Genomic DNA, 26,433 nt, shown 5'->3' on the forward strand with positions numbered 1-26,433 from the left:
TGCCTTCTTTCCCATACATGTTTCAAATGTGATACTACTCTCTCGTAAGAGGCATCACGAATGCTCTACGGTGAGTTTGATCATAGCAGTGCCTAGTGTCTACAGTGTGAGCTCAGTATGCGGAGTGACATGGCGTGGGTGGAGAGGTCAAGAAACGACAAGGATTTGAGTCAAGCTTCTTTGGGAAACAAAAACAAGGTTCATCACGCACGTGGGYAGGGACGAAGTCCTGTTGGTCTCCACCAACAGACAGCATCACCACCGTCTTCCACAACTGCCGCGGGCTCGAGGCTCGTCTAGACGGACCCTTCGATGGCACAGCCTCTGCGATCTGCAGCCGAGTGGGACACCGATTCTTGTCCCACTGTTACTACGGTAGGATACACCAGTGGAACATTCATCTGTCTCTCTCTCTACTGTTCACTGTCTTCTCTGGTCTGCAAGGCATTCAGCCATGCTTAGATTCACCGCATTCGCTACAGCTGCCCTTGCAGCTTCGGCAGCAAGTGCTGCGTCTTTCAATGCCTCATGCTCTGCTGGATACATCAACTACACTACCATTACAGGTTACTTCCTTCAGGACGAACCCACCACGAACGCCTCGACATTTGACTATGTGAGTCTTCAAGAATGTGCGATTCTCTGGTGTACTGACCAGCTCCGAGACGACCACCAGCTTCGGCCTGATCAATCGCACATATCCGGCAACAGAAGGCCTCAATACCAACCTCACGCAATGGCAGAGCTTCGAGAAACAGGTGGAATCTCTCAATGCGGATGCACCACTCAACACGGTCTACAAGGTGATGTTCATGGGTAGACATGGGCAGGGATACCACAACGCCGCAGAGACGTACTATGGAACGCCTGGCTGGAATTGCTATTGGGCTCAGTTGAGGGGCAACGGCACTTCCACATGGGAGGATGCGAAGCTCACCTCGGATGGTGTATTGCAAGCACAGATTGCTCACGATGTTTGGAAGAAAGAGCTGGAAGTTCAGAGGATTCCTTATCCTCAATCGTACTATACTTCGCCTCTGGCTCGTTGTCTGGCCACTGCAAACATCACTTTCGCTGGATTGGACCTGCCCGTGTACTATCCATTCGTTCCCACAGTCAAAGAGCTACTGCGGGAAAGTATTTCGATCCACACTTGCGATCATCGCGGCAACAGATCTGCCATTGAAAGTCAATACCCAAGCTACGTGATCGAGGATGGCTTCAACGAGTATGATGAACTTTGGAACGGAGTCACGGCCGAGTCAGAAAGTGCCCATGAGAAGAGGATGCTGAGATTTCTTGACGACATCTTCGCCAAGGACGACCACACCTGGATATCTCTCACCTCACACAGTGGCACGATACGCACGATCCTCGATGTTGTTGGTCATCAACCCTTCAGCTTGACTACAGGAGCTGTCATACCGGTACTCGTCAAAGCAGACTTCATACCAGCCTCCGAAACTCCAACGACCTCTGTTGGATCTTTCACCACAAGCACATGGTGTCATAACGCGCCTCCAGTCACGAGCATGAAGGGCGTTGACCAAGGCTGTGTATGCCAACCCACCACCACAGCTCTGCCGAGTCTCGACACCCAAGCGCCTTTTGTTCCGGGCCAGACTGCGCCTATCAATGAGTACACGACAAGTACGACGATTTCTAGTTCGGCTGCATCTTCTACCACCATGGAGACCCCGACTGCCTCTGGATATTAAAGAATGCAGGGTGGTGAATGTAGCACGCACGTAATCCTGATCATGAAAGTATCATTCGAACAGATCTATCTTTCCTTCATTCTTCCTTCATCGCAGTCGCACGTACATTGAATGTCGGCACAAATGAGGCGAGCTCATGGCCGAATGTGGGGCGAAATGCTAAAGCCGATGATTCTTCTCCACCTTTTGCCTGTACCTTTACACTCCGCCTGCGTTCACTGAATTGCAGCACTTTTGACCGAAGTTACACGCCCAAGCCCATATACGAGCAACCGCCAAAATGACAGTCTATCACATTGGTATCATCACTTCCCTCAAAAGAGACTCACTCCAACTTCACTAACCGTTTGCTAGTCCTCTTCAAGCTCAAGCCCGGCACGCCCGCAGAGAAGGTGGAAGAAATCAAAGCGGCAGGATACGCAATGGTCGGACAAGTACCGGGTAAGCAAGCAACATCAAGCCAGCACCTTCGAGATTCGTACTGACTCTTCCTCACTTCAGGTCTATCACGGATCGACTTTGCTCCACCGCTCGAATCCACTGCACATCGCTCAAAGGGCTACGATCTGGGTCTTGTCGCCATCCTGGAGAAGCCTGAGGATGTTGCTGTCTATGCTGCTCATCCTGCACACGTGAAGTAGGTCATCTCTTGATCTGGAATCGTGCACACTCTGACATCAGCACAGAGTCAATGGCTTGCGAGAGGCAATCACCGAAGACGCCCTGGCTTATGACTTGGTATTTTGAGAGCATACGAAGGGCTGGATGTCGGAGACTCCCCTTGGGAAGCGAGCGTGAAGAAGCTCGATCAGCTTTGCGAACTGGTGCATTTTACCATGATCGAATCTGATGTCTGCTGTGTCCTCCCATGCGCGGCCACTCTTCCATTCGCATGATGTCGTGAAACATGCTGTACTACGCGGAATGCTGGGGATACCTCACACYCCGGTCGTTGCTCCAGAGTCAGCATCCGTCTCATCTACCCCATGGGGTGTTTCCGGCTTWTGAGTCGATGTCGCCGGGAAGTACGTTCGAGCGCAAAAGCTTCGAATACGACTGTTGAGAGCTTTGATCTGGCCGTCAATGATGTTCACTTCGAGCTAGAGTAAGGTGTTTGTTGAGCTGTCTGCCGTGGTGTCGTAAATTGAGTTGAGGGGTGCACTGACAGCAGAGTGAGCCAAGCGGCTTGTTGGCGCCTCTGCACCTCGCGCAACGTCTGTCCGCATCTTCCAAACATCGTCGCATTCGATATCCGAGTCGCGGAGTCCAGACTGCGGAGAGCTTGAACCGCTTGAGACAYATGCTGAGGTGATGGACGTTACAACGCGCCGGGATACGCGACTTTGATGGTGCCTCCTCACAACTCCTGGGGCAACCAGAAAAACGTCCCCAGCCAACACTCAGAACGGTCAACTCAACCTGCCCTGCAAAGCAGATCAGGTCCAGCACACTGTGCAGGACCAAACAAAGCTATTCTCTCAAAAATATTCCTACGCTCCGTCCAATGACGAGCATTCGGGATCCAGCTCGGGGGAGTCCACTCGCCATTCCGAACGGCAGTCTCGTGCACCTACATCTACGTWCTCAAGATCGTCGTCCAACTCACCTAATGCGCATGGAAACGCCGTTGGTGAACACTGGAGACCGACGAATAGGGCATGCATGTAAGACTCACTGTGCTTGCCGAACGACCAACGGTAAGTTTTCCGACTCGACCCAAAAGCATCACCTTCTGGGATGTGAGAAACCGGGAGCCGAAACATCTTGTGCGTCGGGTTGCCAGGGTGGCTTCCGTCTTTTTGTAGCGATGGAAGAAACCATCAGCACTCYATGTAAGCGTGCGAACCACCAGACTGCACTGTTCACTGGTTCTGGTCCGCGAAGATAAAGCTTCTGGTGACTGCACTATTCTTCGGCCTCCTATTCACTTCAATACCCTTTCCTTGTCATCTCATCTCATTTCTTACATTCCATTCTCAACTTCAAAAACATTAAGAACATTTCTTTTCATCTGTGCAGAATATCTCTTTCATCATGAGCGATGCAGGCAAGATGCCGGACGTCGAGATTGTACCCGGCACGGTCGTCATGAAAAATGTCGACGACGGCAACGTGAAAAGAGCCCTTGGGAATGGTTTGGTGTCAGTCAGATTGGCAAACACATCCTAGCGAATACCGTTACTGACATTCATCAGCCTCTCACCTCAGCCATCGTGCGACCTGAACGATCCCCTCAATTGGAGCACGACGTGGAAGCTCATCACCGCGACTTCGCAACTCCTCTACGTATGGGTATTGGTGTGCAGCGCTTTGTCTCTCGCGCCACTGTTCCCCTTACTAGGCCAGGAGTTTCATCTGGATCAACAACAACTATCACTCCTGACAGGAACCAATGTGCTTACCCTCGGCTTTGCAAATGTTCTCATCGTGCCCGTCGCCAACATCTTTGGTAGACGACCTGTGGCAATCTTCTTTGGGATCCTGGTTGTCCTCACCAATGTCTGGCAAGCAATCGCAACAAGCCACGAGAGTCTCCTCGCTGCACGGGCATGTAATGGAATAGCAGCGGCTACCAGCGAAACCATCATGGTGCAGACGATTGCAGACATGTTCTTCCTACACGAGAGAGCGACCTGGATGGCGGGTATGTATTGAGAGATGTCCTTCGATATAGGCCTGTTGCTGACATCAAACAGCATACTTCACTTTTTACTTCTCCGGCGCCTTCCTAGGACCTATCATCGCAGGTTCGATTGGTAGCCACTATGGTTGGCGAAGCTTTTTCTGGCTGTCCGTCGCAATGAGTGCCTTTGTAACCGTTCTTCTAATCTTCTGTTATCCGGAGACCAAATTCAGTCGCCAGCAAGATGTTGACGATGTTTGCATCGAAGTCCCGACCAAGGATGTTGAGCAAAGCCCAGTCCACGAGAAAGGTGTGACTTCGCAGAGAGACTCGGGAGTTGTGGATGGCCTCTACCTTCGCAAAGGTCGTCCCGGCAAGACGCAGTTCGCTCCTGTGACGAGACCGGAGAAGAAATGGAAGAGCTTCGTCATCCGGGATCTTACCACGCCAATCTTGGCCTTCTTCAACCCGTGAGTCCTCCCGACGTAGTTTAACAAGCCCATGCTAACCAACGCCTGCTAGGATTGTATTTTGGTCTGCGATGATGCTCGCTGGACCTGCCGATCTCCTTTTACTGTTCAACCTGACACAATCCGGCCTCTTCAGCTCTCCTGCCTATGGATTCACTCCAGAAATCGTCGGCTACACCAACTTTGCCTTCTTTGTGGGAGGTCTCTTTGGCGTCCTCACCGCTGGGCCATTGTCAGATTGGTGGGCTAGCCGAATGACCTGGCGCAACAATGGTGTTCGCGAGCCCGAATTTCGCCTACCTGCTCTATTCCCATACTGCTGCATCTTCATCATCTCACACGTCGTGGGTGCTGTTGGATATCAACGTCTCTGGCCCTGGCAGGCTATTGTCATTTGTGGATTCGGCTTCTCCGGCTTGGCTGTCACGTCCATTCCTGCGATTGCCATTGCGTATGCGATTGACTGCTACAAGCCAATCAGTGGAGAGATTATGGTTGTTGGAACAGTGCTCAAGAATATTCTGGGATTCTGTCTGAGCTACTGGGTGTTTGATATCATGGCGACAAAAGGGTGGATAACGGTGTACATGATCCAGTTCGCGGTTGGCATGTTCCCCGTGGCATTGACCATTCCGCTCTATCTCTACGGCAAGAATCTGCGAAGATGGACCAAGGACTCGAGCCTGCACCGGATGGAAAGCATGTTTTGAGGAATGATGAGATGGAAATAGAGCGTTTGTCCTTCCAAGTAGATAGATGTCGAATTCAACATGGTTATACACAGCCGCGCTGATATCTTGCGTTCAACTCTCCAATCTAGCCATGTCCGGGACCGAATTCCAGCTGTCGTGTCCCGCCTTGTCCACAACAATCACCTCTTCCACATTCCTCTTCCCCAGCCCATGTCGCGTATCGTGGAGATGAGGACAGCCCGGCAAGTCTGCGGGAAAGCGAATCTCTCCATCCAGATCCTTGACGCGAAGCTTCAATATCCACAGCTTTGAGCAAGTAGCGAAGAATAGGTCTGCGGTGATGGGCGKCTGCTGAGCTGTGGAAAGATGAACGAAGCCATCCTGAGCATCCAGGGCAGTGGTGGGGAGCGTGTCAGGTAGAGGCTGTTCGACGGGGCTTTCGAAGATTTTGTAGTAGAAAGTGTGGTCCGCCATGATGAGTCTGAGGTGTGGGTGAGAGATCGTGATGACAACGTGGGATGACTTGGCGATGATGCCTGATGGATGTACCTGAGGTTTCTCTTGTATACCGTCCCTCAACTTTCCCCATGCAGTCAGTGCAAGAGGAGTGCCTTCCCCCGCTCCAATGCTCGACCCGCCTCCCACGCACAACATCCACTTCGACGCATGTTGCGACGGCACGCGCAGGGATTATTCTCCTCCGATGCTCCACTCACCGCCACCAAACAGGGTTCTGTCAAAACAACTTCCGACACATATCGCAGCGGACTCGTGTCGAAGATCGGAGCGAACTCCCCTCAGGAGCGCTGCTTCGCCTCGTCTCGCCTCATGTCATCTCATCTGTGATGGTCACGATCCACGGAAATTCCCCACCAGACCTTCCAACTCCATCCAATATGCATCGATTCGGTACATGGCCAATGATTTCACAGCGTTTCGGAGGTTTCTTGCAGTGCAATGTTGATTGCTGGTCACCACAGACGGCGGTGAATCCCACCACGACCTGGAAGATGCTTCTGCAATGAGATCTCCCAATGCCATTGGATAGGAGCATCCGACAGTAACACTGGCACCGCTGTAGTTCCGCTGGTGGTAAGGCATGACGACGGAGATGTAATCATCACCACGCGAGACGTCAATGAATCACATAATCACAGGGCGATTCCTTCAATCACTTGCATGCATGGGTTCCTGAATCCTGATGTCCACCACGGTACTGCAAAATTCTATGCGCGATGAGGCTGCGTTGCGCACCCGAACCAGGGATAGTATCCATCCCGCGTGGCTCCATTCGCTTCGCAAGCGTACACACAGCCATACAGACGCAGTCATTTCGCGCGCTCTCAACGTGTCGTATGCACGGTATTCTAGCCGCATGTCTTGGGGATGGTGTTCCGTCTAGGCGGAAAGATTCGCGCTGGGATTGAAGTAATCCTTGTCGTGCCATGCTCGAGGACGGRCATGTGGCCAAGTGGAACGTCGGGCCATCAAATGGTGAAACTCGCAAATGCAAGCGTTGTTGCGACCGGCACACGTAGTGATACGCTCTAACAGTTCGAATTTAGCAGAAGTTGGCAGTTGAGTCGTGATGGTCTAGCTACGACTCGATCGACATGCGATCCATGAGTCGCCACATACACACCTATAACCGAGCCAATTTATACCTACTACATTCTTGCAGATATTATCGTCTTGTCGTCCCTCTGCGCACAACATAATAATAATCACTCTGCAGACACCTGCATCTGCATCTGCACCATCTCCGGACCATTGATCGACAACCAGCCAGCTCCACACCCCGTGGCGTTGCACCCGAGCTTCGAGTACATCCGTTCGTTGGACAACATGTCGTCTCCACCGTTGCCCGCGATACTCTGTCCCGGRGTGGTATCTCAAAATCCGGTACCACCCCAATCCCAACGTCCGTCGCGAAGCAGTTCATTATCTGCCTCGACCTTTTGCCTTCTCGACGCTCTTGAGCCAACCTTTGCACCTCGAGCTCGCAGTAGCTTGCCGAGCCTCGATACTCTTGCTGGAGTACTTGGGACCTCCACCTTTGACGACTTGCTTCGAACGCATTTAGGTATGATATGCCATGGTATGCGATGCAGGCCACTATCTGACTTTGAACAGGAGACAAAGACAGTATGAACGCTAGTCGGATTCACGCCACGAAGCGTCGCTCGCAGCACCAGGATGAAAAGGTCGAACCCAAGGAGAATGTCAACAATAGTGTTCGCGAACGAGTGCTCAAAGACTCACCAATCATCGCCGAATTGCGAACCAATGTGATTATCAAGGACGAATTCACTCTCGTCAAGGATCTGACGCTTCATCTCGCTGCACGTTACACGCGTAATGACTCTGCGATCATGGTTCAAGTTGATCACAGCGTGTGTCTGGCTTTGGGTGGAACCTTTGATCCCTGCTACATTCYCACCCTCACGACTGGTTCTTCGCAAATGGGCCCAATCATGAACAGACGCAACGCCGCCTTGATACAGTCATTCTTGGCAGATGTATTGGGTGTACCAGCAGAGCGTGGCGTTGTCAAGTTTCAGCCCAGTCCGGAGGAGAACTTTGCTTACAATGGAACGACTTTGCTTGCTGAGATTGAACGACGGGAGAAGCAACACGAGAAGGGCCATGGGTCCCGACGGTCTGTCGAGTGTTACAGCAGGAAGAGCACGCCGTCGCCGAAGAAGAGCGCCAGCAAACTGAATGCGGAAGTAAAAATCAACGACAAGACCATGCAGGAAGCCAAGGTGATTGAGGCAATCACGGAATCGAAGTTTGTGGAGCCCAAGACGTTGACAACCCATCGGCCAAAGACCGCCCCAGACTCGAAGCGTAAATCTGGCACGTTGCCTGTTGGTGTCTCCGCTACCATTCTCTCACCTGGTGGAGTCTTTGAATTGCCAGCTTCGGATATGGAGAGGATTCGGTCTACGCCCATTCAGCGTCAGTCAAGCGGATCCAATGGGCTACGAATGAACCCTGTGTCATCAAACGATTCTGAGTATCAGAAGAGGCCTTCTTCTGGAATGACCAGAGCTACGTCTGGCGAGTTCACCCGAGTAAAAGATAAGCGGAGAAGCAATTCACATTTGCTTTCCCTCTCAGATCCGCTTGCCGCACCTGCGCCGCCACCTATTCGAATTCAGCGCCCGATAGCACTGTCGCCGAAGGAGCACTCATTCTTGCAGAACGAATACACCAAACCTGGCCAGCAGAATCCTCGTTCTTCGAATGTCAATCGAATGTCTGCACCCATTTCCATGCGTGAGAAGCCAATGCGTATGTTGGGAGTGCGAGAGACTTATATTGAAAGCCTGATGTCGAAGCCACATCTAGCGAAAGTGTTTGGCTCTGATGGGGTCATTTCAGAGGATTCCACCCAGGAACTGACGGATTCCGAACCCACTGCCAACACAGCAAAACGTCGGTCGACCATGACCGCGACTCCAAAGATCCCCGAGTCACCGATCGAACCAAAATCTAGCGATTCAAAGTCGATCAAGTCTACTAAAAATGGAAAGCGCAAGAGTTTCTTGGCTGCGTTTAGGAGGAGTACCGTGACGGCGGCTTGAAGGCTTGAAGGCTTGAGAGGAGAGTTTGCCGATGTGATGATAATGACCATGTTTCCTACAGATTGAGGGACAAGTTGCATAGGTATGGTGTGATTTTATAGCGTGTAGAGATGGATACATTCATATTTCGACGACCCGCGTTTAATGATGGTATGCTCATGACTGTTCAATCCACGCTCACCTCTTGCCAGCCAAGATTTGGATACGAGTCGGCTCACTCTTCGTATCGAATGATTCCTGGCGCACCGATCGCAACTCATGATCCTTTTCCTCATCCATCCTCATTCCACGCGATGACGTCCCGGCAATGACTGCGTAGATTGCGAGGCCCAGTAATGAAAGCTGAATGAGGAAGCTGGGAATAGTAGTGTAGAATGCGAAACGCTGATGAAGTGGGTCAGTAAAATAGCTCCAATCTGGAATTGGAGATTTGAGAGATTGTCATTACCGTCTCATGACACAATGTGTCGAATTGGCGGGGAACATTCTCATTCGAGACATCTCGCCAACTGCACGTCCATGATTGGAGAGTGGCTTTTGAAGAGGAGTTGTTGAGGTAGGAGGAGAATGCGAGGCCGATGATTGAAATCGTCGTGCTGAGGATTGTGGTTGTGAAGATTATGAGGTTCGCGGGTAGCTGTGTTGATGTTAATGTCTTGATGTCTATGGCAGGTACTAGATGGATGCGTACTGATGGCACAAGTAATGAGACCAAGAGTAGGCCGTTGAGGATCACAATGATGACCGAAGTGCCTATCAAGGCCGAAAGTTCTCGTGTATCAAAGTGTCCGTGCCATACGGGGAGAAAGTAGGCATTGCTTTCAACTTCTGAGTTGTAGACGTCGAGCGCTCTCGAAGAGCAGCCGAGGATTGCAAGGTTGAGTCCAATGGATAGTGTAGCCAAGGCCAGTGTGGGTAGTCGCAAGCGGGCTGCCATGATGATGATGTGTATTGAAAGGGAGGTGAGAAAAGGGTGAAGAGTGAAGGGCTGTATTACCTTGCAGATGATTCCAAAAAAACATAAATCGGAGCAAAGGGAGCTCCTATATCAGCAGAACTACAAAGCTGTGCTACATCCAAATGTGCGCAGCCCAAAAATATCAATGGCAGCGCGTAGAGGCACGTCGCGCATGTAGCACGCAAAGGTTGTGTGCAGAACACATCCGAGACGCTTCAAAACGCGGCCCTCGAAAAGACGGAGATAGTAGCAGGCGCTTACGGAACCAGGACTATGAGCCTCCTCAGCTGTTCATTGGTATCGAGGAGTTATGATCTTCATGGTGTCGTTGGTTGATGGTGAAACTTGTGGATGGTAGATCTTGCCCAGCGCTTCGGCTTGTGTCGCGATTGGTCAAGCCCAAAAAGTGTTGTCCCTCGAAGCGCTTCCAGAGCACACTCGCTAGGCTTGGAAGGCTTGACTGCTGGTCCCAAAGAACACCTCGCCTCTGATGTTGGTGCATTTGGAGAAGGGATGATATGGGAAGGTTGTGGATGGAGAGGGAAGTGTGAGTAGGGGCGGGTAATGTCACCGGCTGTCCGGCTGAAATGACTCGTGGGATGGATAAGGAACATCACGTCTCTCCTAATGTCTTAACGAATCTATATCATCGCCATAGGTTCAGCGCCTTATGAATAATGTAGACGCCTCTCGCGCTTCATGTCGTACGGGTCATGAGGTGGCGGGTTTCCAAATGCATACTGAACCAGTCCTATAAGCCCAGCCTGCTTTGGCACCTGAGTTCGCCGCCTCTCTCGGTCAACGCTGTATATGCCCTGCCTAGTCAGAGACTCATATCGCTAGGTCATAGGTGACCACTGGATCCCCCAACGACGATACAGCTGCGTGGCGACGGCGATATTCCGCGTTGCGAAGACGGGCGCATCTTCGACTACTTCCCCGATCGCTTTGGTCACGAATCTCGAGGATAGAACAGCATGTGCCCACATGTATAGCAGTCATGCAGCATTGCGAGGAATGAGGCTCGCTTTGGTCTTGAAGTATCGACATCCCAGTCGATTCTATCCTTCAACACCGTGTTGTGGGTTGGTAAACCCTCCGCAGCCAGAGTGAATTCGATCACGATGTCAGAGAGCTCGACTGGCAGCGTACCACATACCGCGAGAGTGACATTCTCGCGGACYTCGCGGTGGGCTCGTTGGAGAAAGTCGTCCAAGAGTGAGATGTGGCGTCGATGAAAGCATTCAGGCCGGTCGATACCGGAATCAAAGTAGCACTCGTAGCTACGATAACTTCGGAGCAATTCTCGGAACCCACCTGCGGCACCCAAAAATTTCTGTCCTGATTTCTTTACTCTTCTCCGCCCTATTGTACTGTAGTCGCTCAAACTCGCGCTCAGGTACGATTGCCAAGACCTGGATTCTTTCATCATCCCAGGGCTCCACGACTCAAAGTTACACCTTGGCATGGCGTGGAGGAGTAGGTAGAGACTGAAGCTGAAGCATTGGTATTCTGCAGCAGGATCCTTGCTTCGCAGTAGTAGATTACGAAGCAGATTGACCTTATCCATGAAGTCTGTGGAGGCCTCGACATGCTTTGCGGCCTGTCGTCCGAGATACTCGTTCATCAGAGGGTAGAGATACCCTACAAAACGAGCTGCATCATCTGGCACTTGGAGATGTGCCGCTGTCATGATTTGCGAATAATCCAATGTGAAGATGTTGCCAGCCTCCCACCAATATGGGTTCCTACAAGCCACTGGGATGACATCGCAGTGTATACTTTGAACGATCTCAGTACACCTCTCGTGGACACGTGCTTGGATCTTCTCGATTTGAAGCTCGGCGTCACGCATGAGCTGGTCGACTTGAGCTATAGCGTCGCTGACGCGTTGCTGAGAGTTGATGAATGATTTGCTTGGACGGAAATCCTCGTCCAGAAAAGCTATGAGCTTGTTGTGTTGTTGCAGGCTCTGGTTAAGCAGGCGGTAGTCCTTTCGAAAGTGTTTGCTTTCGTCGAGAAGGGCATGCTCGGCCACAGACTGCTTGGTCCTTTCGCCATGGCCCTGTGCGAGTCCCAATCGCTGCGGAGGTGCCGCTGTTCTTCGAGACTTGCGTTGTGGTTGTTCTTCACCTGTGAAAGGACGCTTCGTGCCAGACATGTTGGCACCCAGTGAATAGAGGTGGATTGGGTAGTGCGAAGAGAGCTATCTCGCTGGGAGGCACATGTAAAGAAGCACCGTCTCTCCGTCCGTACAACGCGAAAAGGAGAGGCAGGGTTAGAGGATGTGGACCAGGATGTGGACCAGGATGTCGGGCCGAGAATACTGTGAACCGTCTACTGTAAAGGTAGCCGCATGGTAAGCCGTGAGTTGGGGGAGGCTCGATGATTACAGAATTCATGTATAGCCTGCGTCCATTGGAAAACTGGATGTCGCCGGTCGGAGATGGCAAATAGTCGAGACCGATGTGAATGTACCTATCGATTGAAGAAGTGTGAGGTCAAGGATAGACAGTCCAGGCTCACCGGAACCCAGTCCGGATCGCGTGAGACGCGTCCTCCCACGCGTTGCACTCAATAATGAGGACCGCCATCTTCCATTAACCTCGCTTATCCTCAATAAAATCCCTTGTTCAGTCACCAGATCATTTTCAAAATGACAAACAAACGGCGGAGAGCACGCGAAGATATCGGTCCACCTAGGGCGTTACCAAGAAGTTGCGTCACTCCGTCTAGACTCGAGATGCTACCGCGAGAGCCTCCGCTAGAAAGTGTATCGAAAGAATGTTTGGGATATCATACCACAGATCTGAGTTTGGTATGGGCCATAATTGATCAGTACAATGCTCCCTTGTCATTCATGCCGCCGCATGCCATGAAATTCAGCGACGTCAGAAAGAGCCATCGTCAAATCGCGGACGATCATCAAGACTGGGAAGCCCATATTTTGCACAGTTGTATTCCCAAAGACACGGAAGTTGATCCAAAATGCCTGATGACATCTACCGCCTCCCTTCCATCGCTGCTCTGACCACGGTGGGATTTACCTCGAGCACAACACCTTCCTCGCCCTGCCCTWGTCCATCTCCATCGCCAACACGTCTCAAGAACTCTCTCACCCTTCCTACATCCCTTCCGTCCTCGCCGACCCAATTCTCACTCTCAACAGCAGCCACCAACCCTTCAAGATTCCTTTCAACATCCCCCTCCCTCACACCTGTACACTTTGCCACGACTCTCCTGTACAGCGCCTCGAGCTCCGTACTTCGACTTCTCAGTTGTGCAGCATGGTGTTCCAGCTCAGCATTCTGTCGCGCAAAAGCTCTGACCCTCGCGGCAATGAGTCCCGCGGAGCCCTTCTCCAATTCCTCAGGATCGAGGTCAATTTTCGTGGAATGCGAAGACGTGCGTCTATTCCTTTTAATGCCTTCGACTTCCCTCCGGAGATTCTTCACTTTCGCTCTCGCCTCACTCCTCATCTTGACCTTTTCTCGCTTCCGTTCAAACTCCTCCCTCTCCTCTCGTTGCTGTGCGGACAAGTTCCGAATCTCAGCATTGAGCTCATCAATCCTCGCAGTGCGTCTCGCAAGGAGATCCTTCTGCAGAGCTAGATTCTCTCCAAAGAGAGACGCCAGCATTGATTGCAATTCAACATTCAAGTCTTCGCTCTGACTGGCCGACAATCCAGTCTTCGGTGTCTTGTCTTCGTCATCCTCAACCATCCTGGCAGGAGGRGCAACACTTTGCTGGCTCGATATCGCACCACTTTGCTGAGTGCTGATACCACCAATGTCCGGGTGAAAGTCCCTAGCACAGACGCCTTTGTTGTTGACCAATCCAGGGTCGGCATGAATCTCCACGAGCTGCTGAATGATGCTGCGATTCCCAATCCTCGCGACTAGATTGAGCGCTGTATTTCCAGCCTTATCTCTAGCATTCACAATATGGGAAAGAAATCTCACCAGGCTCACAGGTCCCCTTCCGATGAGTTCATCCCCTTCACCGTTGATCTGTTCGTTTTGATGGCCTGTGCCGATTCGGACAAGAAATTCCAACAGAGCTTCGAGGTAGTACTTTGCACTTCCCGACCTTCCTTTGATGCCGGAGCTTACAGCGATGTGATGGAGAATGGTCCGACCTTGGACATCCCGCACTTCAATCAGCGGGCCGAGAAGTTCGAGTACTTCCGGAAAGGAGGCCTGCTCCCAGCAGTTGTTCACCAGCACAGCGGATATCAACGGAGACTGGCCAGCGGCGTTTCCTCGCCAGATACTGGCACCCTTTTGGATGAGCAGTTTCAAGAGTGGAATCTTCGCGAGTGTGGCCGCCCAGTGGAGGGCGTTGTTCGCAGAAGCATCCAGAGGCATGTTGAAGTCTTCGTTTTGCAGCTGTTGCAGGGCGGGATGTGCGGCATAGTCGGTACGATTCCCTTGCTCTGCGAAGAGGTCGAGAATCAAGTTCATCTTTTCTTGCTGTTCATCGGTTGTGGGGCTTGGGAGGGGTGGTAGTGCAATGGGTTCGCCGGCGTTATTGACCGAGTCCTGCATCAGGGCATGCTCATAGAGGAAGCTTTCATTCGGTTCGGTGGGTGTCAAGGAGCGCATGGAGGTGTCGTATGGTAGGTCTGGAGGTCCCATGTCTTGACTATCCGGACGCATTCTTTTTCGAGGAGGCTCTCCGTTGTAATTGTCCTCTTGACTCGCAGAGAGGTCATTTTGTGATTCGCGGCGCATGTTCGATGGTCGCGGTCGGGGTGAATTGAGACGAGCAGCTTTGTTCATGGCAGCCAGAGCTACACTGGTGGTTGGAGAAATATTGGAGAAGAAGGTTCCATTGGGCGCGGTGGATCGAGGGTCCATGGAAGTGTTGGAAGTGTTGTTGTTGTTGTAGAATTTCTTGCGCTGGGCCGCCATTGCCTGTTCCTTGGTCGGTGTTTCCTGTGTTCCAGGACCACTGGATCCATCCGCACTGACATCGTAGTCCAACAGTGGGCGAAGGATGTCCTCCACCCCATATTGCCTGCAAAACTCCCTTCCTCGACGATAACTAATCCACGTCCCCTGATACTTGCCATAACCGCCCTGCACCTTTTCGTGCTCGCCCGTGAGAATCTCCTTCTCTAGCACTTTTGTTCGCTTACCTTTATCAACACCCGCGACCTTTAAGATTTGGGTGGCATTCAACCAGCCGTCGGATCGGCGGCGCATGACGGCCACTGAGCCCACTTCCAATTCATAGACGGAGACGCCGGAGTAGACGGCCTGACAAGGGTTAGCATGTCTTCTTGCGACTGATGTGTGTTGATTGTCGCACAGTGTATATCTGCGCCTCGTCGGCATATCCTCCTCGTGACTGCTTCATGGCGTGCTGGCCGAAGCTGCGCGCGTAGCCGGGGTTGGACACCGGCCCATTCGGGAAGCTCTGCGCGTAGCTGGGCGCCGGTTGGGAGTTGGAATAAGACGATTGCTGCTGATGCTGTTGCTGGTCGTAGCCGTACGAGGCCGTGGGTTGCGACGAGGAATGCGACTGCGACTGCGATTGCATGCGGTGCGGGGTGGGCGGCATCGTCGCCGGCGGGAGACTGCCGAGGGGGCGGTGGGAGCTGCAAGGGCGGGGTGGAATGCTTGGCGATTGGGGAATGTCGGGTCTCGGTCAGGAGGGCATACCTGTCGAAGGTGGATCAGGTGAATAAATGGCAGGTGTCGGAGAGACGCGTTCGGCATGCGCGACGTGTGTATCAAAGTGCGCTAACGCCGAGATTTTACCGGCATCTTGGAATCCATGCACTCGGGGAAGTTTATTGTCACCATCGACGGACCACACGACATGGAGTGCAATGAGCTGGCGTTCGTCTGTTCTTGGATTGCGGACAGGGTTGCATGATGTTGTCAAAAGGAATGCTTCTACTGCGGTGACTGGAGATGTTCCGCCTCTCCATACTCTCCGCGCCCTCCTCCGCGAATGCACCTATCTGCCGGATCCGCAGGCTCGAACCTACCTCTCTCGACACATCATCAAGCGATTTCGTGCCTATCAGGTTGCTGAGAAGCCTGTGGATCCAGTCCGTCTTCAAACCCAACATCAAGCTGCTCAGTCCGCATTGAACCAACTTCGACGCGCAAACGCTGGCGAAGAGCAGCCGCTGATCAAGACGTTGCTGTTGACATATGGACGTGTTGGAAAACGGAGATGGGAACTGATGCGACCTTTACTGCCGGCGGAAGGGCAGGATGGAAAGGGTGCCGGCAGAGCGAGGGCGGCGAGGAGTGGAGGTGAGGATGAACAGAAGCCTCTTCCGTCTCTCACTCCTCAACTCCACACCCTCCTTCTCTCACACGCTCGTGCCGACCCACCCACCTTGACCCGGCGGAATCCAACGATGAAGAATCTCACACCGGATGTGCCAAAGTTAAATTCTTGGATGAGACCGATGCCACAATCGAGGGTCCGAAATTTGACCAAGCGGTGGTATCGAGGTGCTCTGGAGCGTGTGCTGCCTCCATTACCAAAACAGGAATGGGAGAGATTGAGGAGCTTGGCCCAGGGAAAGGCCGTGGAAGATATGATTRTGCAGAGGAGAGGTGGGGTGCGGCAGGATACAGATGGTGCAGGCGTGTCAACTGCGCTTGAAGCGATTGTTGCAGGCGGGAGAGTTCCCGCGCAGAGGGTAGAAAGAGACGTCCATCGTATCACTCCACGATTCATGCGGAAGATGTGGGCAAAGGTGTTTGTTCAATGTCCACTAATGGAGTGGGATGGGCAGAAGGATAAGTGGGTCGTGATCTGGGGAGAGCATGCGCTGTGAAGATGACAGTGACAGTCCACGTGGTACTGCCTTCCTCCCTTGCATGGTCTGATTGCCAACTCATCGTTCCTGCAGTGTTCTTCAATATATTTGTTCACCTTTATCGATCGCGATCACGCGGGTGATGTCCATCCAGCACATCCTCTCGATTTTGTTATTCACACCTCTGCTCCTCATGCTCTACCACACCTAGCACAAACATATCCAAACATTGACCAAAACAACGCAATGTCTGCATCTCAGCCTTCCCACCTCTCTCCGATAATCACCCACGCAACCCGCCGTGGTAGGTTTTGTATCTCCACATCCCTCAACATGCTGATTACCTGCTACAGATATTCCAGAGATTCTCTCAATGATCCGACTCCTCGCAGCGTCTTCTACCAACACATTTCCAATCTCCGCGACCGAAGCTTCATTATCTCAAAATCTGACCTTTGCAACAACACCCACACCGACTACATTCTTCACGACCACAGGCTCCGTCACCGTGCCACAAGAGTTCTATCCATCTTCTTCGGCATGTGTTACAAAAGTCATGCTACTGCGGCACGGGGAAGAAGGGGAGGTGATTGGAATGGCAATCTACTACCCCAACTTCAGCACGTGGCGGTGTGCTGCGGGAATACATCTTGAGGATCTGATCGTCAAGGCCGAGTATAGAGGACGGGGTTTTGGAGAGATGTTGATACGGGCTTTGGCCGGGCTTGTGTTGGAGATGGATGGTGGGAAAGGGAGTGGAAGGTTGGAGTGGGTTTGCGAAAAAGGAAATGTGAGGGCGTTGCGTCTATATCAGGCACTGGGTGCCGAGAGGATGAATGGTTGGGTTGGGCTGAGGGTGGAGGGAAATGATCTGGTCGGGATGGCGGAGGGTGGGAAGACGGCCTGAGAGGGGGGGAGTCTGTTGGGAGGGATATTCATGGCGATGTTGATGTTACTAGGATAGCTTGCTTGTGAAGAGCGATTTTTCAATGATGATCGACGTTCTTGACACRGGCTTCAGTCGGAGTGTGGCCTCGATACAAGCAATGGTCTGGCGTTGCGATACATTGCAGTGCAATGCAAGGCAATGCAAGGCAAAGACGACTACTTCCTCGCAATACTATCGAAAAAGCCGTTCCGTACGTTACTTGCTACTATGCCCTTGGCGAGCAAACTGTGTATGTCGGCACGTCTTTGGAGTAGTTCCAAAGGGTGGTTTTCGCCAGACCTTGAACTTTCACGGATCAATTTGTCCTGATGGTCAAGCTACGATCTTGGCGGTATGCTCCGTGCTTATTTTGATAGACACCGTCGGCTTGATTGAGGTAGCTGTAGTAGCCTCGAGCTCTCGCAACTTCTGTCTCAGCGGTCTCGGATTTACAATGCTGATGGTCAACTTCATTCCTGGTAGTGACGCTGAGCTATTAGCGCGTGCGGGTGTAGCATATGCTGAWAGGCTCGTGATTAGAGACAGGCCTTTGCGAGTGGAAGGCGATTGTGATCAGACCGTCGGACAGCTGTAGCTGCAGAACTGTCGATATCGATGAGAGTTGTTCACCGGGAGCAGATCTCCTAAGTTATTCCCACATTGTCCCAAAGTCTCGCTCTCCGCAGGCTCGACGAACCTAGGCCTGCTGAACACCTTGCCACTAAGGTAGCAAAGAGACTTATTAATCAATCGAGAGATCAGCTCAGGGCAATGCTCCTGCTGATGACTTCTCACATCGACAGCTCTGTGTATCTGCAGTTGAAAATTCAAGCCGAAGTTCTCGGCAATGCTGAAAGAAAAACGCAACATTCACTGGGCGATACCGCCCGAAGGAACTCATAGTTCTCTACGGGGTGTGATGGGTCTGTGGTGACTATATAGAATGCTACGAGCGTGGTGGCTGAACTGTGATTAGGAAACCGAGCAATCTTCATCTTTCATTGCCCCTGAAAGCCCTTGGCGAGGATCATGGTCAAGAGCCACGGTTTCAAAGCAGCATAGAGAACTCGAAGTGGAACTCACACACTTCTTCTCGTATGGTTCGCATTGTGTACTCATCGTACCTAAGTCTTGTAGACCATACAGTGGAGGTATGTCATGACCGGGCAAAAGACTGCCCTACCCTAGCCCTAACCCTAAGTGCATACCCCCAGAGTTGTGAGAAATCGACTTTCATACCTAATTAGATCGGCTACATCCTCATGATCAGACTACGATATGTCTGACGGTATGTTCTGAAGCCTACGCACAGTAAATATTAGATGCCATGATCCTTCTGATGTTGTCGCCGTCTAGCTGTCGGAGGCATCCTCGGCCACCAACGTCACAGATTTTGCTCACATCCATGCTCAAGCAGTGAGGCCCAGGACTCGCGCAAGGGTATTCGTTTCAAAATCCAGTGATGATTCTAGATATCAAAATCGGCAATACCGATGGAATGACTTCCTCTGCGCGAAGCAATCCGTTTCTATCCTTCAGAGCTGTCGATATGAGGATTATTCACCGAGACAAGAAATCCTCAGTTATGTCCATAGTATCCTGAGGCCTCGTTCTCTGCAGGCTCGATGATTTGAAGCCTGTTAATATCCCTACTAGCAGAGTGGCCGTTAATCAATCTCGAGAGCAGCTCGGAGCGCTGCTCTTGCTGATGATTTCTCACATCGACAGCTCTGCTTCAACACATCACGAACTCGTTGCGTCACGTCATTCCACACACCCACGACGCTCGCCTGGATGAAGTTGAAGATTTCTTTGGTGATGCGCAGGTGAGGTAAGATGATGTGGTGAAGATTGCCGCGGTTGCGGAGAGATGTTGTTCTAGGGAGATGTTGTTTTGGGGAGATGCTGTCGTTGTAAGATGTTGTTGTGGAGAGAAGCTTTGACGAAATGGTGTCTTTGTGAAGAGATGTTGATCTTCTTCTGCTTCTCCAAAATGCGGATGGAATCCAGCAAGGCCTCCTTCTCCTTGCGAAGCATATCCCTCCTCTAGAAAAGTTGACCGAATTCCTCTGCAGTGTGATAAGGGGCGCGCAAGAGTCGTGCTGCGATCTAAAATTACGTAAGGAGTTAGAAATGCAATCCGTCTCTACGCCCCTTTCCGTAGACAATCTAATCTCTCCGCGGTAGGAGCTTTTGAAGTCTCCAAGGTCTCTAAGCTTGGCATAGCACAGTTCGAAAGCTAATAGGGCTGTCGGCGAGGAAAAATTTGAAGCTAACTTGAGTGTGCTACAAAATTCGCGCCTTCTTTGACCCTACATTTAATCACAGCCCTACCCGCCGAGGAATATCTAATCTAAAAGTTATAAGAGCCTGTCGCTCCCTTTCTAGACAGTTAACCACGCCGACTCGTCGAGGTCCCCGCAAGTTAAAGATTACTGCGCTTGCTTTCATCTCCTTCTCTAGCGGATGAAGTCTAGTATCCCCCCTCTCTATGTAATAGCGAAGGAAGGGGATCCGTTCGGTCGCAGATCGCGAGGGCGTCGAAGACCTGACAGCGGATAACCGCATTATCTTGAATCGTCCGCGAGAGATCCCATCAGAGCTTCTGCAAGACGGAGATGGCTTTGGCAGTGAGGACCTCTGCGATATCCACCTCTTTCGCTGCCACCTCTACTCCCTCGCCAATCATTTGGCGCACATAATCCCCGCACTCTTCTCGTTCCTCCGGATAGTTGTCTCCGCGAAGGCGGTCCACAGTAGAGCTGTAAGCTCCCTCGATTGGGTCGCTGACGGCGACGGCCATCATGCCAATCTCAACTGCGGAAGCATCGACGAACTTTTGTAGGAACACCGAGTAGTTATGAGGGGTTGTGAGCGGGCCGATGTCCTTGGATGGCAGCTTTCCCCAGGCCTCCTCCTCTGGATGCCTGTTAAGGCTGCTGTAGGGAATGCCACCTCGCTCAAACTCGATCCGCGCCTTGCCTTGCAGAGATACCGTCGTCACTTCGATGAGAGAGTTTTTGAGCCGAGCGACGCACTCCCCGCGCTTGTTCCGCATGAAGCGATAGAGACGGATCAGGTTCAGGATCGACAGGGCCGTGTCTGTGTCTTGAGTATGGTGAAGAGCCTCCAATGATTCGAGGTCCATGTCGTTGCCAAAGACGGTGTTGTAATCGATCACGTCCCAATCTGCCTGTTGAGCTCCGTTGCTAGGAGGTTGAGCCATGTTAGGCGGGACTTGCTGCGCGGGCGCGTTGACGATGTGAGGGAGATTGTTGAAGTCCCAAGTAGCTGGGGGGGGTTGATCAGGGACGTCTCCGGCATTGACAGGCGGCGCCATCGCCTCGTCGCGCACGTTTTCTAGCCACCTGGTGACGCGGACGCTTGGTGTTCCTGGCGGCATTGTTACGCAGCGCGTTGAAGACGCTGGCAGCGGAGTAGATAGACTGAATTGGATGTGAAGGAAGAGGCTGGTCGGTGGAGGATGCCGCAGGGGCTGGTCGGTGGAGGATGCCGCAGAGGCTGGTGATGCTTGAGAAGAAGGTGATGCTCAAGAAGAAGGTGATGCACACTGTCTTCGTCTGTTCCCTTTTCCTCCAACACATCACGGACTCGTTGCGTCACGTCATCCCACACACCCACGACACCTGCCTGGACGATCTTCTTTTGCGTCTTCAAAAGGTGGATCGAATTCAGCACGGCCTTCTTCTCCTTGGCGAGCTTGTCCGTGCGTTCCAACACTTGACGGTCACGGAAGTCCTCTTCGGTCGGATACTCATCGAATTGGTAAATCTGTCAAGACGTTAGTTCAGTGTGATGAATGAAGAAAAGAGTGGAGGAGATACTTACATCGGAGCCTGAGGTAGAGTTTGGGAAGAGGAAGAGTCTGAAATCATGTATGATAAGCGACCACGTAGCATAGACTTTAACAAGCGTCTGCTCAATTGGCATACACTCCTCTGGGTCTGATCTTGAAATTTAATGGGCTCACTTAGCGTAGGTGGCCACATTGCGTGTCGCGTCGTTCAAGAAAGACGGGAGCAAAGATGACCTGGGGTTTAAGCAAAGCGGCTACACCCGCTATAGGGAGGGGGCCTTTGCCAAGGCCCGGTACTTGCTCGCCACAATTGAAAAGAGGTCTTGCGAGCATCCTACGAGCATTGACGTCGCTCCTTTGGGAATCTTCGTGAGCTCTTGGTAGAATGAACTCTTTCGAACGTCGGTTTGTGATATCATCGCCGTATGGAATAGGGCGCCTTTCTTTGTTTGGTACTCATCTCACCTCCCCCTGCCGACTTCCTCATCTCACTTTCATCTATCTACTTAGATGAAGCACAACCTCACATCTTCTCGTCTCACCTTCAAAACTTCATCATCTTCCATTCTTCTTCCCTTGACAGGAACCTGCACAAAGTCTCCCTCGACCTTATTCACTGATTTTCCTACATAATGGCCCCTTTCTGCAGACGATTAGATCCCTCCGCGGCGGGAGCTCTTTTAAATCTCCGAGATCTCCAAGCTTGGCATAGCAATATCTAAAACTAACGGGACTATCGACAAAGGAAAAGTCGAAGCTAACTTGACTGTGCTACAAATTTGCGCTAGTCTACCATACAATCAGTAGAAATTACCACCTGCTGGAGCATCTATAATTTGAATGTTACAAAGAATGACCGCTTCCTTCCTCTCCGTCGCTATCTACTGCTGACTCGACCTCTTAGCATAACGAGGGTGTAGCAATATGCCGCGGAAAAAGTCGTAGGAAGGTGTTGAGGGAGTGTTTGTCAAGGATGGTGGTTGACATTGAGGTAGGGGGAGGAAAGAGCCGCAATGTTTGAGATATCTGAAAGCGAACGTGGAAGAAGGAAGGCATCAGACAATTCCATGTATGCTAATATCATTTCCGCAAGGCTGAGTCTGACATAAGGCCGCGTCTTGTCTCCTCTTAAGCGCCGAGAGTATGCTCGAAGGCTTCGTGCATATTAAAGAGGACTTGCAGCAGTAATGCGATCTTCTCCCGCAACCTCGCAACCTTCGCAGCCCTTTCCTCGATCTGCTTGTCCAGTGACTTGATCCTTGCATCCTTTTCATTGAGCTGCTCGCCAAATGCAGTGAGCATCTTTTCCTTCTCCCCCAACTCTCGCTTCAGACCAGCGTTGAGATCCTCATCTCTCTCCATCGCCACATCCAGGCCCTTTAGCCGCTCACCCAGAATCTTGAGCATCTTGTCCTTCTCCCTCAGAGTCTCATCTCTCTCCTTGAGAAGCACATCCTTCTCGCCTAGCTGTCTCTCCAAGCCGTCTTCATCGACCCCATTAAGATGCTCGTCCAGTGCCCCCATCTTTCCATCAATCGTCTCCGATTCCTTTAGCGGTAAGGTGGGTGCTGACCGTAGAGAATCTTCGAACTGCGTTAAGTCTTTGCGGACGTTTGTCCATGCTGCGGCCATGGTTGCTCTGCGAGCTGTGCGGGCCTCTGCCCGTGCAATTGCGACGTCCATGTGGTAGCAAGACGGCACTAGTGATTGATTTGTTGAAGAGCGGTAGCGGACAGAAGACCACAAGAAGAAGTAGAGTGGAAGAGGGCGATATGATTAATGTTTGGTGTTCGGGGTGGAAGAAGTTGAATACAGGACTCGCAGGTTTCTAAGCGAACAGAGAAAGGTACGACTGGACAACTTGTTATTGTGCTCGTTTGAGTCGGCCATCACGAGGAGATAATCAATGGCAAGGAAATTTTGATTTTTGAGGGCTATCTCTGACTTGGTAGTCATCATCAGTCCAGTGCTCGCTACCACCTTTCGCTTCAAGGTTTGCATAGCAAGCTCGTGTGTCGGATCAAACCGTGCTGACCTTGTAAGGCTGCCGGCTTCCATCTCGCTAATGTCTTCCGTGAAGTACAGCCTTGATGAGCCGCCCTTCACAACCGCCCATGTCTCATCCCACCTCCACCTTCGATACGCCTATTCCAGTTACCTGGCAAATGAAAAATTTCATCCTTCAACGCCAACAGAATGTCATAATACTAGCCTTCGGTTCCCTCCTGTCCTCCGCCAGGACCACCAGCTTCACCACCTCCACGGGCAATAGAAGCTTCAGATCCGCCACGAGCAACGGCAGCTTGGGAACCTTCGCCTGGAACCGAAGGATCGGTAGAGCTCTTAGGTGTGATGTACTTGCGGAGCTTGTCGTAGGTGCGACCAACCATAGCACGCAGCTCATTCAGGGCCTCGATCTTGATTTCCTCACCAGTCTCCTCGTCAACGGGGTACTTCATGGAATTGAGCTCATCGAGTAGAGTGGCGGTGGAGGAGAGCATTGTCTGCTGGACGTCCTCGTCCAAGATGATATCTCTGAGCTCCTCCAGTCCGACGATAACGCGCCGCAGCTCCGTGATGGCACTGATCTGTGACGTGCTGTTAGCGATTGTTGTCAACACGAGGCATGGGAAGGTCATGTACAAGCTCAACAGCTGGCTGGGAAATCTTAGGAATTTCCACCTCCTGCTCAGATAGGGGGATGGACTCGAGCTCGCCGTTCGCACTAACACGGGTGGGCTTGCGAGCCTTGGCAGCCTCGATCTTCTGATGGAGCACCTCGTTCTCCGTGGAGAGCGCGTCGTGCTCGTCGTCAAGAGCCTTCTCCTCTGCAGCAAGCTTCGCGGTGTAGGCTTGGCGCTCCCTGTTTAGATGTCAGTGGAAAGCGCGTCAATTGCCCACTTCACTTTGGACTTACTCGTACGTCATCTCCAGCACGTGGTTCCAATGCGCATCGGCGCTCGAAATGGTTGGAGGGGCCATTTGCGCGGCGTTTGCGTAGATGGCGAGTGGCAGCGGTGTGGTGCTGTGTGCAGGTGTGGTAGTAAAGGTTGATGCGGCGTCGCGGAAGTGGAGGCGGACGGTAGTGTGTGGTGGAGTGATGGAGTGTTGAAGGATTGATGTTGACGACGCGAAGAAGAAGTTTGCTACGAGAAGTTTGAAGAGTTTATGCGGCGACCGGGGTTAGTTCGGGCTACGTCACTGGCGTCTCGGCACTTGCCGAAATTCCGAAAAGTGAATCAAACTACCACATGCCAGGTTGACCATGCAGGCCCCACCGCGGTTTGTTCGATCAATGTGGACAACAGATGCTCCATGGCAAACACGCAGTATCACCGGCGAACGTCTTCTGCTGCTCAGCAACGGCATGGGCTTGGGTAGACCATGGTGGCTATTCGGGCCATCCAGCGTATCCCAACGCCACCAATGAGATCGACATGGGTATTTTCGTCTGCTCAACCTTGTCCTTAGATTATGGGCGTGCGCTGCTGGATAGAAGACGTCTGTTGACTTTGATCAAGATTCGGGCGCACCTTCCCAACATTCCAATCTGCCAATCTCACCCGCGCAAGTGCCCCTTTCTCTTCCAGACACCACTCTCTTCTTCTATCACCAGACATCTCAACACTCTTCTTCCATCACCAGACATTGCTCTTCATCCATCACCCATCATCAACACACATTCACGCCCTTTCACACTCCAATTAACACTCACTGCGCTCGCTTCCTGCAATGGACACCGCGACTCAGACAGACATGCGCTTTTCTCCGACCGCCTCCAATCGCTCACACACGGCAAAGCAGCCATCTCGTCAGCGTCGGAAGACTGAACTCAAGCGCAAGAAGAGCAGACTTGATGCCCTTACTCACGGTCGAGTCGCCGGAGGTAGCGCGCGAGAAGGGAGGGTCTACGAAGATGATGCGGACGATAAGATGGAGGAGAGGTCGGACATCAAGAACATGGAAGAGTAATGGGAGAAGTTCAACCTCAAAGTAAGCGACCATGACATGACCGACCTGAAACTCTGCACCAAGATTGGAGAATCGTACGCGTTCGACCAGTGGGGCAACGACTTCCACGAAGACGGCCTTCCTACCCCACACCTTCTTGAGCAATGGAGCGAAAGGAGTAAGCAGAACGCTGGCATGCGGCTGGAAGAGATGCCCAGCTTCAAGTTGTGGAAGAGCGCCAAGACGAGTCATGCGGAGTCGAGCGGCGGCGGCAGTCACTTCTACGAGTACACCCCGAGCTTGGACGAGAGGCAGATGAATGAAGCTGTGAGGGAGTATGGAGAAGAGCTAGAGATGACCACAAGCGAAGGCCGATGGTCACGTTGCTGGAACGAACATGCTGGCCGAGTATCGGAAGCTGCTTGACAAGTCGTGGAACGGAGATGGTCGAGTGTGCCACGTAGCTGAAGTGAGAGATCTACAATGGATACAATCCAAGCTGCTCCGTTTATATGCTCCTTACCTGTGAGTGTTCGTAGCTGGGGGAGGAGAAGACCGGTGTGTTCTGCATCCCATGGGAGAAATAGCGCGACCGTCACCCTCTGTTCTGCTGCAATGATAGAGAAGGGCGGACTTCTTGGACTAGAAGGTCGAAGAAGCGGAGAGAAGAGCATACTTTTTGGACCACCAGTAGAATGAAGAGGGAAGGGGTAAGGGAGAAGGGCGGAGTCAGTGGACTTTTCAGGCCAGCAGCATACGAGGCGGAGAACAGAGCGGCGAACGACAAACTCGATCAATTCTCATCCATCTTGCTACAAAGTAATCGCTTTCAAGTTGATGCTGAACTAGTCTTGGCATTGTTGAGAAGGGGTCTTCCAATGTCATCTGAAACAACATCT

The 26,433-nt window shown here is 52.0% G+C and overlaps 15 protein-coding genes; 8 read left to right on the forward strand and 7 right to left on the reverse strand.

The window, feature by feature from the left end:
- Positions 1-454: 454 nt before the first annotated feature.
- On the forward strand, positions 455-1,718 carry RCC_09479 (related to GPI anchored protein; the record flags this gene model as incomplete). XM_023774721.1 has 2 exons in its annotated part: positions 455-616; positions 666-1,718. The coding sequence occupies 2 exons, from the start codon at positions 455-457 to the stop codon at positions 1,716-1,718; spliced, it is 1,215 nt and encodes a 404-aa protein (XP_023630489.1).
- Positions 1,719-1,998: 280 nt separating this feature from the next.
- RCC_09480 (uncharacterized protein) lies at positions 1,999-2,465 on the forward strand (the record flags this gene model as incomplete). XM_023774722.1 has 4 exons in its annotated part: positions 1,999-2,017; positions 2,073-2,159; positions 2,220-2,355; positions 2,405-2,465. The coding sequence occupies 4 exons, from the start codon at positions 1,999-2,001 to the stop codon at positions 2,463-2,465; spliced, it is 303 nt and encodes a 100-aa protein (XP_023630490.1).
- A 1,287-nt stretch (positions 2,466-3,752) lies between these two features.
- On the forward strand, positions 3,753-5,521 carry RCC_09481 (related to MFS transporter; the record flags this gene model as incomplete). XM_023774723.1 has 4 exons in its annotated part: positions 3,753-3,859; positions 3,914-4,362; positions 4,415-4,811; positions 4,864-5,521. The coding sequence occupies 4 exons, from the start codon at positions 3,753-3,755 to the stop codon at positions 5,519-5,521; spliced, it is 1,611 nt and encodes a 536-aa protein (XP_023630491.1).
- Positions 5,522-5,614: 93 nt separating this feature from the next.
- Positions 5,615-5,977, reverse strand: RCC_09482 (uncharacterized protein; the record flags this gene model as incomplete). Its single annotated transcript, XM_023774724.1, has 1 exon — positions 5,615-5,977. One exon carries the CDS (start codon positions 5,975-5,977, stop codon positions 5,615-5,617), a length of 363 nt encoding a protein of 120 aa, XP_023630492.1.
- Positions 5,978-7,348: 1,371 nt separating this feature from the next.
- On the forward strand, positions 7,349-9,093 carry RCC_09483 (uncharacterized protein; the record flags this gene model as incomplete). XM_023774725.1 has 3 exons in its annotated part: positions 7,349-7,586; positions 7,637-8,800; positions 8,858-9,093. 3 exons carry the CDS (start codon positions 7,349-7,351, stop codon positions 9,091-9,093), a joined length of 1,638 nt encoding a protein of 545 aa, XP_023630493.1.
- Positions 9,094-9,270: 177 nt separating this feature from the next.
- RCC_09484 (uncharacterized protein) lies at positions 9,271-10,030 on the reverse strand (the record flags this gene model as incomplete). XM_023774726.1 has 3 exons in its annotated part: positions 9,271-9,477; positions 9,542-9,730; positions 9,785-10,030. 3 exons carry the CDS (start codon positions 10,028-10,030, stop codon positions 9,271-9,273), a joined length of 642 nt encoding a protein of 213 aa, XP_023630494.1.
- A 3,023-nt stretch (positions 10,031-13,053) lies between these two features.
- Positions 13,054-15,616, reverse strand: RCC_09485 (related to transcription factor; the record flags this gene model as incomplete). XM_023774727.1 has 2 exons in its annotated part: positions 13,054-15,312; positions 15,365-15,616. 2 exons carry the CDS (start codon positions 15,614-15,616, stop codon positions 13,054-13,056), a joined length of 2,511 nt encoding a protein of 836 aa, XP_023630495.1.
- Positions 15,617-15,887: 271 nt separating this feature from the next.
- On the forward strand, positions 15,888-16,856 carry RCC_09486 (uncharacterized protein; the record flags this gene model as incomplete). Its single annotated transcript, XM_023774728.1, has 1 exon — positions 15,888-16,856. The coding sequence occupies one exon, from the start codon at positions 15,888-15,890 to the stop codon at positions 16,854-16,856; it is 969 nt and encodes a 322-aa protein (XP_023630496.1).
- A 228-nt stretch (positions 16,857-17,084) lies between these two features.
- On the forward strand, positions 17,085-17,745 carry RCC_09487 (related to acetyltransferase; the record flags this gene model as incomplete). XM_023774729.1 has 2 exons in its annotated part: positions 17,085-17,142; positions 17,192-17,745. The coding sequence occupies 2 exons, from the start codon at positions 17,085-17,087 to the stop codon at positions 17,743-17,745; spliced, it is 612 nt and encodes a 203-aa protein (XP_023630497.1).
- Positions 17,746-20,362: 2,617 nt separating this feature from the next.
- Positions 20,363-21,169, reverse strand: RCC_09488 (uncharacterized protein; the record flags this gene model as incomplete). The annotated part of the gene is made up of 1 exon (XM_023774730.1): positions 20,363-21,169. The coding sequence occupies one exon, from the start codon at positions 21,167-21,169 to the stop codon at positions 20,363-20,365; it is 807 nt and encodes a 268-aa protein (XP_023630498.1).
- A 2-nt stretch (positions 21,170-21,171) lies between these two features.
- Positions 21,172-21,717, reverse strand: RCC_09489 (uncharacterized protein; the record flags this gene model as incomplete). XM_023774731.1 has 2 exons in its annotated part: positions 21,172-21,558; positions 21,616-21,717. The coding sequence occupies 2 exons, from the start codon at positions 21,715-21,717 to the stop codon at positions 21,172-21,174; spliced, it is 489 nt and encodes a 162-aa protein (XP_023630499.1).
- A 994-nt stretch (positions 21,718-22,711) lies between these two features.
- Positions 22,712-23,215, reverse strand: RCC_09490 (uncharacterized protein; the record flags this gene model as incomplete). The annotated part of the gene is made up of 1 exon (XM_023774732.1): positions 22,712-23,215. The coding sequence occupies one exon, from the start codon at positions 23,213-23,215 to the stop codon at positions 22,712-22,714; it is 504 nt and encodes a 167-aa protein (XP_023630500.1).
- Positions 23,216-23,790: 575 nt separating this feature from the next.
- Positions 23,791-24,565, reverse strand: RCC_09491 (uncharacterized protein; the record flags this gene model as incomplete). XM_023774733.1 has 3 exons in its annotated part: positions 23,791-24,171; positions 24,227-24,446; positions 24,501-24,565. 3 exons carry the CDS (start codon positions 24,563-24,565, stop codon positions 23,791-23,793), a joined length of 666 nt encoding a protein of 221 aa, XP_023630501.1.
- A 774-nt stretch (positions 24,566-25,339) lies between these two features.
- RCC_09492 (uncharacterized protein) lies at positions 25,340-25,555 on the forward strand (the record flags this gene model as incomplete). Its single annotated transcript, XM_023774734.1, has 1 exon — positions 25,340-25,555. The coding sequence occupies one exon, from the start codon at positions 25,340-25,342 to the stop codon at positions 25,553-25,555; it is 216 nt and encodes a 71-aa protein (XP_023630502.1).
- Positions 25,556-25,591: 36 nt separating this feature from the next.
- RCC_09493 (uncharacterized protein) lies at positions 25,592-25,960 on the forward strand (the record flags this gene model as incomplete). The annotated part of the gene is made up of 1 exon (XM_023774735.1): positions 25,592-25,960. The coding sequence occupies one exon, from the start codon at positions 25,592-25,594 to the stop codon at positions 25,958-25,960; it is 369 nt and encodes a 122-aa protein (XP_023630503.1).
- Between the last annotated feature and the right edge of the window lie 473 nt (positions 25,961-26,433).

Source organism: Ramularia collo-cygni (assembly GCF_900074925.1).
Source record: "Ramularia collo-cygni strain URUG2 genome assembly, contig: RCC_scaffold18, whole genome shotgun sequence".
In the NCBI taxonomy this organism is placed as follows: Eukaryota; Fungi; Ascomycota; class Dothideomycetes; order Mycosphaerellales; family Mycosphaerellaceae; genus Ramularia; species Ramularia collo-cygni.